Source organism: Trematomus bernacchii, unplaced genomic scaffold (assembly GCF_902827165.1).
Source record: "Trematomus bernacchii unplaced genomic scaffold, fTreBer1.1, whole genome shotgun sequence".
In the NCBI taxonomy this organism is placed as follows: domain Eukaryota; kingdom Metazoa; phylum Chordata; class Actinopteri; order Perciformes; family Nototheniidae; genus Trematomus; species Trematomus bernacchii.
Genome location: NW_022987720.1, coordinates 7,913,659 through 7,929,290, shown reverse-complemented (window position 1 = coordinate 7,929,290; position 15,632 = coordinate 7,913,659). Strand labels below are relative to the sequence as shown.

General features: G+C 37.6%; 1 protein-coding gene across 3 annotated transcripts; it reads left to right on the top strand.

The window, feature by feature from the left end:
- The first annotated feature begins 6,120 nt into the window (after positions 1–6,120).
- amdhd2 (amidohydrolase domain containing 2) lies at positions 6,121–13,937 on the top strand. Of its 3 annotated transcripts, XM_034143672.1 has the most exons (12): positions 6,121–6,455; positions 6,975–7,085; positions 7,583–7,719; positions 8,410–8,549; positions 9,081–9,135; positions 9,856–10,068; positions 10,329–10,417; positions 11,405–11,549; positions 12,151–12,258; positions 12,399–12,467; positions 13,220–13,321; positions 13,400–13,937. In XM_034143672.1, the coding sequence occupies exons 2-12, from the start codon at positions 7,003–7,005 to the stop codon at positions 13,471–13,473; spliced, it is 1,215 nt and encodes a 404-aa protein (XP_033999563.1). In that variant the 5' UTR covers positions 6,121–6,455; positions 6,975–7,002; the 3' UTR covers positions 13,474–13,937. The 3 variants fall into 3 exon arrangements, 1 of the variants encoding a protein (XP_033999563.1); XR_004556950.1 differs by lacking the exon at positions 13,400–13,937 and having other exon boundaries at positions 12,151–12,292; XR_004556951.1 differs by lacking the exon at positions 13,400–13,937 and having other exon boundaries at positions 12,151–12,277; positions 13,220–13,244.
- Positions 13,938–15,632: the final 1,695 nt, after the last annotated feature.

The window sequence follows — 15,632 nt, the reverse complement described above, 5'->3', positions numbered from 1 at the left end:
GCAGGAGTGTTAAATGGCAGCTTTTGATTTCATATGGAGCCGTGTTTTATCACCGCTCCAGCTTCTGTTTGAGGAGCCCTCCCTCGTCCTCGACTGCATTTCACCTATCCAGGAAAAAAACCCTGACTTGACATTATATTCTTTGTTGTGTGTTGCTATTATGATATCTCAGAATGTATTTTGTTGTCCGTTAATGTTAGTAACAGACCCCATAGGTGATCCTAATAAATGTTACTACTAAAAATGTAATAGCCATGATTTTTGGTGTTCAAAATCTGTGAAAGAAAAACATAGTTTGCTCACTATGAAGGGGCCTTAGTAGCCAGTAAAGTCCTGCAAATTAAAAGGCTATGACGTTTGCATTTCGCTCGCAGTCAGTTTTGTTCGACATTTCCCTGATCTTTTCCCGAAATCAGGATAAAAAACCACGCCAGAGACTCAGTTTGGGTTTAATATGTGATCTAATAACCTGTTTACTTGAGGAATGATTGACTTGACGTGAGGAAAGTGACGCCGCAGCCAACGGACACTTTAAGCTGACAGAAGGTTTTAACTTTTAACACAAGGAGACCGTGGCTATTGTTATTTATGTAAAATGCCAGTTATGGCTTTACCTTTGCGATACAAGTGAACAGGGTGAAATGTCTAGATATACACATTGTTCACATGTTAGAGTGAACGTTTTTTACCTCTGGGATTTTGGATATCTCTTTGTAATCAGGCTCATTGATATGTGAACAAAGCCCTCTGTAAAAAGCTTCAGAGTATAGATTGGAATGAAACTGTTGCTGTGTGTAAGTGCTACTGAAGTGGAGATTTGCTGAGAGAGAGAAAAAATGAATTGGAGAAAATGGCCTTTAACGATATGTATTGTAATATTTGTTTAAAAGATGTAACCTAAAGAGGTCACCACAAAACTTCCCCAGATGACTACTAACATTAAGACACTTATTTTTTGTATTACAAGTTTTCTGAAATGTTATGTTTAAATATGCACATGAGGCATGATCTTAATAAATGTGGGCTTATCTGCCTACCTTTTCAGGACAGAAATGTGAGCATTGGATAAAGCTAGGTTCCAAACTCTTCTGCAAACATGGCATCATCTCGCGCTAACTCTTGTTGAAATTATCTACGACCCAAACAGCATAAGTTATAAAAATGAACACCTAAATGTGTGTTTTAGATGTTTCCTTTACATGGATTTCAGCCGTGTGTTTACCCTGCATGTAGGCTGTGGCTCAGTGGGTAGTGTGCTGGACTTCGAATCAGGGGATAGCAAGTTCGAGTCCCACGGCACTGCAGTCAGCATGTCGTTGTGTCCCTGTGCAAGACACTTCACCCCAAATTGCTCCTGTGGGGATTGTCCACAGTACTGAATGTATTGTTGCAGCCTGCTGGTTGTTATAAAGTTAATGGCTGAGCAGCGTGTATGACGCCTTCCCCCCTCCTCCCCCTCTGTTCCTCGCAGCATCACTCCTTGTTGTCTTTACAGCTGGGTGAGTCAGGTGGGAGGAGGAGGTGTTTGTGTGGGGTGATCTTTACACCCCCCGCCAGGGATCAGACAAACACTTATTAACTGAGAGGAATGCAAACAGGCCTGAGCTGCTGAGGGTGGAGGGGTGATGGGGGGAGGATGTGAGGTGAAGAAAGGGAAAGGAGAAGAAGGAGATACTCCCCCCCCCTCCTCTATCCTCTTCCCCCTTTACTTCTTGTAAACTCCCCTTCCAGGAGATCCAGAGCTTTCTAGAACAATAATACACGGAGACCTTATGCTGCTGCAGACTGAACATGAAGTCACATCAAGTTTAATTATCTGACTAATAAACATTAATTACTTGGATTGTTATGATGAAGAAAATTCAAAGAAATATAAATAAATGACATTTAATTAAATAAAATCGAGATAAAATAAGATTAGATTAAGATACAATTAAAAAAGAAAAGAAATATAATAAAACATAACATTTAAATTTAAATAAAATAAAGTGAGATTAACATTAAATACAATTACAAGATTATAAAATAAGATTAAGAGATCAAATAAAAGTATTATTATTACACAACTAAAAAAAGGAAAATAAATAATACAAATAATTAATACTATTTAAAGGTACATTTAAACTAATGATCAATTAATCAAGTGTAAACCACCAGCAAAAAGTTGTTGGCAACAATTGTTTTTAATAATTAGTGAATCATTGAAATGTTTTCCTGCTTGACTGATTATCACACAAGACATTTTTAGGCCCTTTTAGTATATGAATATGGAAACTGTCTGTGCTGTGGTTCTCTTACCTCAGACATCTAAACCAGGAGGAGGACGTGGATGAGAGGAGCGGGGGTGGGGGGGGGGGGGGGCTGCAGGGGAGGAGGGCCGCTGGTCATTGAGGACAAACGACAACAGATTGAGCAGATTAGTGAGTGTGAAGCCGCTTCACTGGGGCTTTGTTTGCTAATGGATTTCACTTTTATTTCCAGCCCTCCACCTCTGTTTGCAAACAATCCAAACCCGTCAGATCTCACAGGATGTGACGGTGTCGCTGAGGAGGAGAGGTGGAGATCATCTGGATGACTTTGACCTCAAATGTCCACATCTAAACTTTAACTTCTATACATGTAGAGAAGTTATATATATATATTATTTTTTATATTTGGTTCCTATTTGTGTTATTATTTATATATAGATACTTTCTTCATTTTCAATTTTTTGTATTTCAATATTTCCATTTTTTGTAGGTCTTACACCTGTTTGTGTTTGTTTCTCTTTTGGTTGTAGTGTGTGTCTTTTTGTTTCCCTTTTATGTTATTTAGCATCTTTTATTTAAACATTCTGTGTCTCTTCTTGGTTTACCTAATTCACATTTTGGTGGTTTTGCGTGTCTTTGTGATCATATTATGTGTTTTTGTTATATTTAGTTTTGGTTTATTTGTGATCATTTTGTGTCTATTTGTAACTTCCAACTAGGACATTTTAGCAGTTACCTCAAACAGGGTCTCTCACCTGTTGGGCCCCTGAGTACGGTGGCTGACAGGTGCAAGCACGCACCAAATATGTGCCAAAACACATGCAAATGAAGAAACATCATCAACTTGGAAACAAATGCAAGGGTTCTTGCATAAAAGAAACACTGCAAATACAAATCTCTTTTGTTTACGCGGTGCTTTTAGTAAATGCTGCGCATGTGTCGTCAAGTTAGTGAATGTTTTCTAAATGCTTTGCATGTGTTGTGAAGTTGGTGAAGATGTTTCTTCATTTGCATTAGTTTTGGCACAATTGTGTCAAACTGTGAAACTGCAGCGTGTTTCTCCTAATGTAAATGTTTTGGCCCTTTTAAAAGCGGTTGCACCTGTTGGCCACCGTACCGGAGGATGGGGCCAATAGGCCCGTTTATTATCTTGTCCAAACCTTGTCTCTGAAATGTCAAGAAATGTGAGCTGAAAACAACATATTTGAATCTCAAAAATGTTCAGTTTAAAATCATATAAGACGAACACAGAAGAAACTCATATTGTTGTTTGTGTTCAAACTCCAAATGTGAGCAGTGTCACCTTTCACCATGACCTTGCCAGCAATCGTCCCCTCTCTGTCCTCAGCAATTGTTTTGCAAGTCGACATTTCCCGTTAAACAGGTAATTAAAATTACCAAACGCATTTTCTTGTGTCATTGACCATTTCTTGGGAGTGGGAAGAGTGGGGAGAGGGCAATGTTGTGCTGCGCCTAGGTTCCCCTAGGCCTGGGCGTAACAAGAAGCACTCCGCCGCCCCTAAACCTAGCACACAAACGGCTGCTTATTCAGGGCCTTAAAAAACTGGAGGATTAAGGAGTCTGGATGCTGAAAGGCCACTGCGCAGACCCCGGACTCTGAGCTAAGCGGCCGTGAATGAGATGTGGAGACTCCAAAACAAAGCTACTGTGTCACTGAGGGGAACACTGACGTCACAGCCCACAAAAGAGGGGGACACGGAGACAGTAAAATATATTACACCAGTCCTGGTTCTCCTCGCAAATACTCACCGGCCAAGAATCCTCTTTATGTCCATGCAGAGACGCTTTGAGGAGATCTTTCTGATCCATACTGGGGGAAATATATTCTGTCCTTCTCTTCCAGTGTTTTAAAGTAATACTTAAAGACACATTTAAGGTACTTGTACCTTCTTGAGTCTTTCCTCTTTATGCTACCTGATATCAGTGGTTATAAAGAAGAGGGGAATTCGATCTACATGGTTCATAATGTAGCAGAAGATAGGAAACATATCATGGCCCTTAACCCTTTAGTGTTTTAAGATAATCAACATTTCTGAAGTAACAAGTATTTGGCAGAAAGGAAGTCAGAGTAAAGACCTCAGAGCTGGAGCTGGAGTGTTAGTGAGGACTCCAGACTGTAGATCAGCTGCAGCAGCATTATTGTACTACTACTTGTATATGTATTTACTTATGTGAGTTCTCCATAGCTGCTCCCACCTCATGGGTGGCCGGGTTTGGCCAGGGGACGCAGGCCTGCGGACCCTCGTAGTGGTCTCCATGGGGATGAGCAGGCCTTTGGGAGGTATCCGGCTTACTGGAAACGTAGTTTATTGTTGACTTTCAGGAATGGGGAGGGGGTTGCTGCAAGGGGGGGGGGGGGGGGGGGGGGGGTTAGGACTGCAGACAGAGGTTGGTGCAGCTACTTCCTGGTAGTGTGAAGATATCCTGCAGAGGTTTAACTTCATTGTCCTGCTAACCTCAAGTCAGGTGGGACGATAAGTGGTCATGCACCTGCACTGTGTGCAAACGTACAGTGTGGCAGCAGTACTCTACTGAGATCAAAGGACAAATACTTTGATGTAGAAATACTTGATTACTGACTGCAATATATACTGTATACTGTTTATTTCTGCCAACTAGTTCACTTACTTTTATGATGCTGCTACTTCATTTAACCAAGCTTCTGAATTTACTATATGTATTTAATGTGTAAGCCTTTGCTGTTTTAACACTGTACGTTTCCCTGCTGTTGGGCGAGCAAAGGATTTCTTTATTAAAAGTATAAAAAGATGACTGTAAAAGTACTTAATTACAAGTACAAGCTGCAGTCAAAGCTTCATGAGTCACACTGTGCTGCAAAGATTAGTAGATTCACAGAAAAGAAAGCTCTTCTTCAATCGTTTAAGTAACTCATGCAGGACTGCCTTTAATTGTTATATATTTGCTGCTCTTTTTTCATATTAAAGCAAATATCTTTGGGTTTTGGACCAAAAAATAAGACATTTAAAAGCATCACCTTGGGCTTTAAGTTACTGGGGTAGACTTTTATTTACTTTTTTCTTACATTTTGTACACCAAATGATACATCTATGAAACAATCTGTAGGTAAATCAATAATGAAAACAGTCGTTAGTAGCAGCCAAAATAACAAGTTAAAGTCCTACATTTGTAAGATTCCACACAAGTAAACGTAGAGAAAGATTATCAGTAATGTATCAAAGCCGAACGTGTTTAACCTGCAGAGAATTGGCTTTCCATAAAGGATGTAATCAGAACAAAACAACATTTTAGACTATAAGATATGAATAACAGAGGTAGCTATAGACATACATGATGCTGCTTCAAAAGCATCATGTACTAATGCATATACATATACAGAACTCATGGCACTGACAAAGGGTTTTAGAAGAGAAGTCAAGTGAGGTTTCTGTATTTGGGGAAATAACTAGTGTTGTGTTTTAGCTCCATCTAGTGTCTACGTGCGCCTTTCGTTTCTGAGCACGCACACACACACACACACGCACACACACACACACACACACACACACACACACACACACACACACACACACACACACACACACACACTGCATAGCTATTCCTTTGTGTGAATACAGTTAATATAATTTTGCATATTTATTTATTTTTGCAGTCATTTCTCAAATGTATTTTGAAAAATATCAAACTTGTGGTTTTAAATGAAGGAATGCCACAATACAACTGCATTAATGTATTTGTACTGAAGTATAGTGTCAGAATACAGTATTCAGCAGGATTCAAATGATAAAACTGCTGGGACAGTTATTTTATTTTTTTGATCAGCTGACCTGCAGCTCCGTTTCGTCACATGACATCCGTTTCCCCTGTTTCTATTCCACAGAATCAGCTGAAAACGCTCCTGGCTGGGGCTGGTACCACATCTAGATAAGTACTTTAACACTGTAAAACAACAGTTCGCTTAAGTTTTGCCTGCTAAAGTCAAAATATCTGAAGGGAAATACGGAATGTACTGTCAACGAACTCGGTTATAAAATATGGGGTTTTAACATAGCTATCTCCTGTATTTGTGTGGAAGCAGAGCGACGGTGTGGCGGTAGAAGAAGTTCATATTTTACTGGAGGACGTGTTGAATTAAACATTGAGTGTATGCCGAGTTGACTACTGGACTCTTCCAAGTGTTGACATTTTACGTCTTTGTCTCTCAAGGTATGTAAAGTAGGTCAGAGCTATCAAAAGCTTTAATTTACTGTTTTTTTGCATGGAGTTTGGTGTTGTGCATTTCCCCCCAGAGAACCAGAGCCAGAGACAGTTATTGTAGCAACAAGAAGACCAGAGGTCAAAGTCAACTGCTGCACCTACACTGATAAGATTTTAGATATGATTTAATACTGGTGCATCATCAGATAAAGTGATTGAGACATGTCTTTCAGATGGTACAGTAATTATCAAAAGGGTTACAAGTCAACACACACTTTAAAAAAGGCATTTGTTAAATTATCTAAATGTGGATTAATTGGCAGCAACCACTATTTAAGGTGCAGGGGTTTAGGTTATGTCCTGAAATTAATATAACTGTTAGTTGCAGCCCTAATTTCCACGTTTGTTTTTTAAGGTGGGATCTTTGGGAACTTTGATTTTCAAATGTGTTGTTGTCATTAAGTGTTACATTTAATCACATTATGCACCCCAAGAGGAGTGTTTGATTTATTCTGCTGTGTTTCTCAGAGGAAGCTTATCCACTCCACTCAAAAAAATGCCATCCAACAAATCAGTGTCCGATGCTCCCATCACTCAGTTCATCAACTGCAGGATATTGAGAGACCACTGTCTGCAGAGGTACACACACACACACACACACACACACACACACACACACACACACACACACACACACACACACACACACTAAACTATTATAAATGATGTTTCTGATGTATTATTACTGCTGCATTATGTTGCATTTTAGTTTAATCTGCAGCAATATAATCTATAGGATCATCATATTCTTGTAGCGTTTTCACTGTCCAATGAGAACCACATATCTCTAGAAACTCAACTATTCTTGGGTTTTGTGACGATACATATTCCAGCTGATCCAAGAGTTCTTTTGAAGACAATATTTAGTCTAAGAGAAGGGAAAATGTTCTTCATAAAGGAATGCTGCATCCTGATGTTTTCTTACTGTACATGTATCTTACCTGCTCTACATAAGCTATATGAAAACTGTAATAAATCTAATGGAGTAAAAATTACATGTTTTAAATGTATTTTAAAATGGAAATACTTTATTGAAGTACCTGTGTGTGTGTGTGCGTGTGTGTGTTTTCATGCAGAGAGGACCTGTGGGTGCGTGACGGAAAGATTTTAGATCCAGAGAAACTTTTCTTCGATGAGCACGGTTACGCCGACAAGTGTGTGGACTGTGAAGGCAGCATCATCGCCCCGGGCTTTATAGACGTTCAGATCAATGGTAAACCCCCCCCCCCCCCCCCCCAGACAAAGAAAACATTTAAATACCTCAGCTTCTGCTCTGTCATATCATGTGTAATATTTTTTTCGTTTGAACACCAACATCGGTAAACCTTTATAGATCAATACATTAATCTGCAACAATTATGAATATTTTATTATGTCTGCAACTTACAATCAGTGTCTATAGAGTGGTGCAGTGACGCGTCCTAAAACCCGGAAGTAAACTCCTTCCGGTTCCTTCGACAAAAACCAATGCAATTTCTCCATAGGATTTTGGAAAATAGCTGGAAATAAGGTCTGTGGTTGAGACACATTGAAGAGACAGATCACGTTTTGTTCAGTCGGATAATCTCCACATGTCTACCCTACTTTTGTAATTTTCTAATCATCAATCTAATCGATAGATTTATGATCGATAGATTTATGATTCGAAAATTATAAAAGTAGGTAAAATGCTAACTTACTTCCGGGTTTTAGGACTGTGGCACTGTGGCACTCTATTCATCTGTGATTTAAAAAAAAAAGGTTAAATAAAAGTTCACAGAGAGATCGCAGATGTTTTTTTAATTTGGTCCCCTAACTAAAAACTGAACCTGCAACTCAAAAACCACTCTGAAGCTTAATGAGCAAACCATGAGAATCTTCCTTTTGGAGATTATTCAGATGAAACATGTCATTTCCTCTGCAGGAGGATACGGGATCGATTTCTCTCAGGCCTGTGACGATGCCGGCAGCGGAGTTTCTTTAGTGGCCAAAAAGATCCTGGAGCATGGCGTGACGTCCTTCTGCCCCACGCTGGTCACCTCGCCCCCCCACGTCTACCACAAGGTAACACTTATAACCAGCTTTAAATCTTTATTCCACATCAGGAACCAGAGGAGGGATAGCCAGTATAGGTCCTGCATTGTTTGTATATCAAGCACCAAACTATTTGCAATCAATAAGAATGAATTCATTTCACAATATTGATTACTGCAAAATCCAAATCGTAAGAGATGCTTAAAGGCAAAAATCACACCATAATTATTTTCATATATTTTTTAATTTTCATATATTTTATTTTTTATAAATAAAGAATAAGAATATTTATACAAAAAGTATAATTCCCTACAATATTGTGGATCATATCACATTTGTAATATCAGACTAGATAATTGTAATCAGATATCTTTTACAAATCGTTAAGCTCTAGAATATGATGAGGTATAATAAGGGATATTGTTTTTTACCCTTAAAATGAAATGCCTCATGTTATTTATTTATAAACATATTAACATGTGCATTGTTTTGGATTTCCAATAAGGACTGAAATAAATGTGTATTTCTACAAAATAGAATCTTACTCAAAATGTGTTTCAGGTTTTGCCTCAGGTCAAAGTTCAAGATGGAGGAGCGCATGGAGCTGGAGTTCTTGGTGGGTGTAATCTGACTGAATCATGTTAGAGGATTAGTCTGGATATATTCTGTATATTTATGTTGTGTTTTGTCTTCCCATGAAAACATAAAAACCAACAATTTGTTATTGCTTCTTAAAATGGTCTTGCTTCCTATCGGTGGCTCTGTTTAGCTTCATCAACAAAAAGAAGGAATTATTAAGATTGTCTTTATCTTTCTATTTCTTTCTTAAATATTAGCTTGTTTTTTCTTGAAATATTACTTATTTTTTATCAATTTTTACATAAAAAGTTGAATTGCCCCCACAAAATGTCTGGTAACTTTTAGAATTATAAAAATTAAATATAAAGTAAATAAAAAAAAATAAAAATAAAATAAATGTTTTCAATTAAATTCATTTAAAACATTTTAAAATTATAATTGTCCTTTTCAACCTTGCTTGACTTTTTTCTCTAGTGAGTATTTGTGTCAAAAGGACGGTGTTTGTGGGATTGAGTTGAAATAAAACCACAACCTTCTTTTCCCAAATGTTAGGACTTCTGAATCTTTGCTTTGTTCTACTTTTCTACTTATCTGCAAATGTAACAAAATTTTTTCAAGAGAGTATTTGTGTCAGTAGGACAGTACCGAGATACATCAGGCTTTGATATACCCCAACATTGGCAGACATACCATTTAAAATATTGTATTATCTGTATCTATCTTTTTATAAATATAATTGTATATTTCCTGTCTGCAGGATTTCACCTGGAGGGCCCGTTCATCAGCCTGGAGAAGAAAGGAGCTCACCCGGAGCAGTTTCTCAGGACCTTCAGTAGCGGCGGGTTCAGGGACCTGATGGAAACCTACGGCGGCCTGGACAGCGTTGCCATGGTGACACTGGCTCCGGAGCTGGACGGCAGCCAATCGGTGATCAGGGATCTCTGCCAGAAGGGAATCACGGTGTCGTTAGGTGAGCAGCGTTTACTCACATCCAAAAAGCTCAAGGAAACCTCAAATTACAAACAACTTTATTATGTACATTTGAAAGAAACAGAGGGTACACTTGCAATACAAATAAAAAGTCACACAGCCAAAAAATTTAAATGTAAATAAAAGCTACACATATCCTTAGGATGCACAAATGTAAACAAATAAAAAACACATGATGCAGTTTTGTTCGCTGCATTTAGCTCCTCTGGCTCTATTAACAGAATGCTTCTGCTCCTGCAGGTCACTCTGTAGCCAACATGTCTCAGGCGGAGGAGGCCGTTCAACACGGAGCCTCCTTCATCACCCACCTCTTCAATGCCATGCTGCCTGTGAGTCCAACAAATGACAAGTCATTATTTAAAGATAGTTTCTTGATAAAATAACTTACAGTATCTTTTTTACATCACAGTGGAGCGACTTTCCCTTTGTTTATGCTTTACTGTACTTTGTGAAGGTGTCACTTTGGGCTTTTTTTGATCTGTCATCTATGTCTAGTTGACCTGTGTAACCCCTTGAGTCAAATTAGTTGTGATATTAGGTTATTTACATAAACAATCATTTAATTTGTCACAGCCTTGCACATTTTTTTTCTTTTAATACTTCTTGATTAAACTATGACTGACGGAACATTTCAATACAGAACTCTTACTGTAAGAGCATATTTTTACAGTGTGGTATAAGTACTTTTATTGCATTAGAGCAGGGGTGTCAAACTAAATGTAATCGCGGGCCACATCAGCATTAGGGCTGCACTCAAAGGGCCGGTTGTAACTTTAAGACTATATAAAAATACATATATAAATATAAATATATATATATATAAAATAATGTATTATATTACATTATTGCCTCTGCATTGGATTATTATCAGATAGGGTAATAACTTCATAATTAACTACGTCTGAAAGCAGAAGTCTGGGGCAAATAATTGCAAGTCTCTTCAGTGAGAATGTCACAAAATGTTTAAAAAGAAAAGCCATATTCTGGAAAAAAAGTCGAAATAAAAAAAAATAAGTGACATTTAAAAAAAAAAGTCAAATTCTGAGAAAAAAGGCATATTTAGAAGAAAAAAAAGTCTAATTTGAGATGCATTGTGGGACATGTAGTTTATGGGAAACGTGCTTCTGTAAATCATCATGTAACCGTATAATAAACATATAATATTCTTTGCAAGCTCTTGTGGGGCCACAGAAAATGAAGTCACGGGCCGGATTTGGCCCCCGGGCCTTGAGTTTGACCCCTGCATTAGAGTATCTGAGTACTCCCTTCACTCCTGATGTCATTGCTCACATGAATTCCTCCTGTCTGCTCTGCAGTTCCACCACAGGGACCCTGGTATCGTGGGTCTGCTGACCAGTGATCAGGTCCCTGCAGGCCGGACGGTTTACTACGGCATGATCGCTGACGGGATCCACACCAACCCTGCAGCGCTGAGGATCGCACACAGAGCCCACCCCTCAGGTCGGTGCAGTGACGTTTTGGCTATCTCTTTTGGTCATTTTGCATGTCTTCGTGGTCTTGTTTTGTCTTGTTGTTGTTTTGTGTCTGTTTAAGTTAGTTGTACCTTTTACCTCTTTGTAGATATTGTTCTATTGTTTTTGGTTGTTTTGCATTTATTCTTGGTACATTTGCATCTCTTCGTGCTGGTATGTTTTCTCTTTCTGGTTATTTTGTATCTCTTTGTAGACAATGTGCATCTTTGGGTAGCCTTTTGTGTCTTTATTATTGTTGTTTCCTTATGGTTTGTGAAGCATCTCTTTCTGGTTGTTTTGCATTTTTTTGTTTTTGTTTCTATCAGTCAAAAACGATTTGCCTCTATTTTGTGAGTTATTTTTAGTTTGTTGTGTCTCTTTGTGGACATTTTGCATTCTTTTGTGGAAGTTGTGAATCTTTTTGTGGTTGTTTTGTATCTTGTAGGTCATGCTGCAACTCTTTTTGCCCCTAACCTCTTTGGCCCAGTAGGCAGTAGAGATCATGGTTGTTGTTGTTGTTGTGTTTGGTAGTAAGAGTTTGCCCTTGTCCTGACATCACCTCCCGTCCTCTTGTCTGTGTGTCCCCTCAGGTCTGGTGCTGGTGACGGATGCGATCACAGCGATGGGGCTCCCCCCTGGTCGTCACACTCTGGGTCAGCTGGTCATCGAGATCCAGGGTCTCCATGCCTACGTGGCAGGTCTCTACTTCCTATCTTGGTTTGAAAAATAAAAGTAACACATTTTCTTTTGGCAATGAAACCAACTATGAGGGATTTATAGAGGCAACACAAATGTATTATCAAATAAATACATGTTCTGAAATCTTTCTGTGTTATAGGCACTAAGACACTCAGCGGCAGCATAGCCACGATGGATATGTGTGTGCGGCACTTTAAACATGCTTCAGGTGAGTTTTTATGCAACAAAATAAGAGATTACACATTTTGGAAAACCTATACACGTCTCTGTTTTCCCAGAAAATACTGAGATATGTCACCAAAAATGATTTGTCAGAACCAGAAATAAGGACAATTGATCACAAAATAACATTGAGGTTGGACAGGACATCTTCGTTCTATAGTATCAAAATTATTTTCAATATTCAATCAAGAATCCTGCAATAAATAAGACAATTTAAAAGAATACATAGTTCAACAAACAAAATGATACTGATACTTTACGCATAACCTATACTACAGCTAACTTCTGGACAACATTTCAAGTAATACAAAAATAAAGAGACAAATTAAAGAGAAAAAAATAGATATATCTGCAAAAACAATTCAATTGTGTAAAATGTATACCACTTTGGCATTAATACAGTATTAGAATATATATTTCAAGCTATATTTTGACGTACCTTAATTGTGCCACTCAGCGTTAAACACTTTTTACACAATTGTATATATCTTATTTTCAGAAACAATATTATTTCACTATTGTATATATTAGAATATTAATATGTTTACATATCTATTGTCGTTATATATTGCAGTACAGTCTGCATATTTTAATAAATTAATTATTTTTGATTTAATTGAAATGGAGCAACTGTAACAAAACCCAATTTTCCCCAGGCATTAATATGTCTCACTGTTAAAAGATAACCAAATTGTTTGCAAACTTAACTAATCTTCTTTCAATTTCTTATACGCCCAGGCTGCAGTGTAGAGGAGGCTCTGGAAGCTGCCTCGCTGCATCCCGCTCAACTCCTGGGTCTCAGCCACAGGAAGGGAAACCTGGACTTTGGGTCGGACGCAGGTGAGGATTTACTGGAAGATAAATCATTCTCTCTGCAGCGTACAGACGGAAACGATAATCCATTTATTGTGTTTGCAGACCTGGTTTTGCTCGATGACACCCTCAACGTCAAAGCCACATTTATTTCTGGGGAGGAGGTTTGGAGAAAATGACCAGAGAAGAAGAAGAAGAAGAAGCTGGGACACCGTGGTGCCTTCAGGGAACGCTGTTAAACACACAACAAAAATTCTGTTGAATGTTTTAGTTCATCAGAAAACATTGTTCTTTATCCTAGGCTGCTCTACACGAAAAACATGTCAGTTATGACGTAAAGATCAGGCGATTAATGTCCTTAAAAGGCCACTGTACAGAGGATAAACCTTTTTAAATATTGATAAAAAGGACTTTTCTTAAAACCTCTAGATATAAAAATATAGAAGTTGTCTCTCCATATTTCATTCATTCAGAAATGTTATTCTGCGTGTGTTTGAAAGTAATCATTGCAGTTTTCTATTAAAACTTTTTTTCTATTAAAGTATCTTTAATTCAAGTTTCAGCAATCAAACACTGACTCAGATTTGAAGTTTATTCTGACATTGAGATTTGATAAATGATATTGCTTCTGATGTAAAAGATACTTTTGTTTAGCCTGTTTATTTGAATCACATGTTTTACAGATGCGATTTTAAGGGATACATTTTGGTATTAAACTAAATAAATCAACTTTTAGTAAATGTTACTGTAACATGAATGTTCCTCAATAACATTTACTTGTGTTGTATTTATAGTTGTTCCAGGTGGATTTTTGACGTTTGGGTACATTACTATTTGTTTGCATGATTCAGCCTGTCTTTTTGTTGAGTTTTTGACGTTCATATACTCTTAAAGTCATATGTAAGGGAAACAACTTTTAAAACAACAAGAAAAGGGCAAAATACAAATGTTTTAATTTCCCAAAACGTTTTTTGTATTTGGTCGAATCTGATTGGTTCCCCTCGCCTGTCCACTTGTTGAACGTGAACGTTAAAAAGGCTTTCAAAATGGTAGACAAACAATTAACGGTTTATTTCTGCCACAAACCAGGAAAACTGAATCTATAACTTAGATTTTTTTGGTGTAAACATTGGTTATATACAATAATGACTATGTACTACGACAAGAAGCAACGTTTTCCGAATCGAAACAACTTTAAATGGGTTCAAAAGCAACTAAGCTTCATAAGGCTAATGCTAAGTTAACTAAAATGAGCAGTTAAGAACATTCATAAACTACCTCAAACTACTTTGCTCAACCACTTTTGCCGAATAAACACTGTATGAGTTGTGATATGTCAAGAAACGAAGGTCACTTTTAACTTTAGCTGTTAATTACTTTTTTCCAATAAGTATCACGAACAGAGATGTATACCATTTGACAGGAACATTGTTAGTTCAAAGACTAAACCATAGTCATTGGTAAAAACCTAGGAATGTTGAATGATATTTTCCTGGAAATTAAGTAGTGCTGCTATTATTTACTTAATGTTATTATATATGTTTGAAGTGGTTGGTGGTCTATGCCGAATTAAAAAGAAAGCAGCAATGATTCCTAAGACAAACTTTAATTTATGTTTTACAGAATGTACACACGTGTATAAATCAAGCAATATTATATTACTATATTTATAATGGAGTCTGGTGGGGAAATGTAACTGAACCGACTGTCTCGGTATGTAGCTTCCATTATGCTGGAACTTAATGTGGGAAGAAGATATTCATCTTGACCGGATGAGAGATCGATACGCCCCGGCTGCTGCTGCCCGGTGTCCTTTCCGTCCTACAGATGTCCCGGGAAACAAAGGTAATTGTCCACGGCGGCGGGCTAAGGGAGAGAGCTGCACAGTGAGTGAAGCTAGCCACAGTTAGCCACTGCGAGGACCGGAAACAGAGGGAACCTTCAAAATAAACATGTCTGTGTGAAAAATGGTGAGGATGTTGTATTCATTTATATTGTAGTTTTTTTTTATTACTGTTGGGTACAATGTAGATGTCCACAGTTTGCTTGTTTTGTCCAACCAGCAGCCCAAAATGTTGTATGTATAATATTATATTGACCCTAATATATGTCAACTGCAAATATCTACACTTGAGAAGCTGGAACCAAAAACGTTTTCCCAGTTTTGTTTGTAAAACAATTTATAGTAAATAAATTATCAAAAGAGTTGCTGATAACTAAGAAATAGTTCAAAATTAATAACATTAGAATAAAACAACAGAAACAATAGATTATCAAATAAAAACATAAACAATTGATTAATAATTAAAAACATAAAGTCAATAAAGCATATATGAAG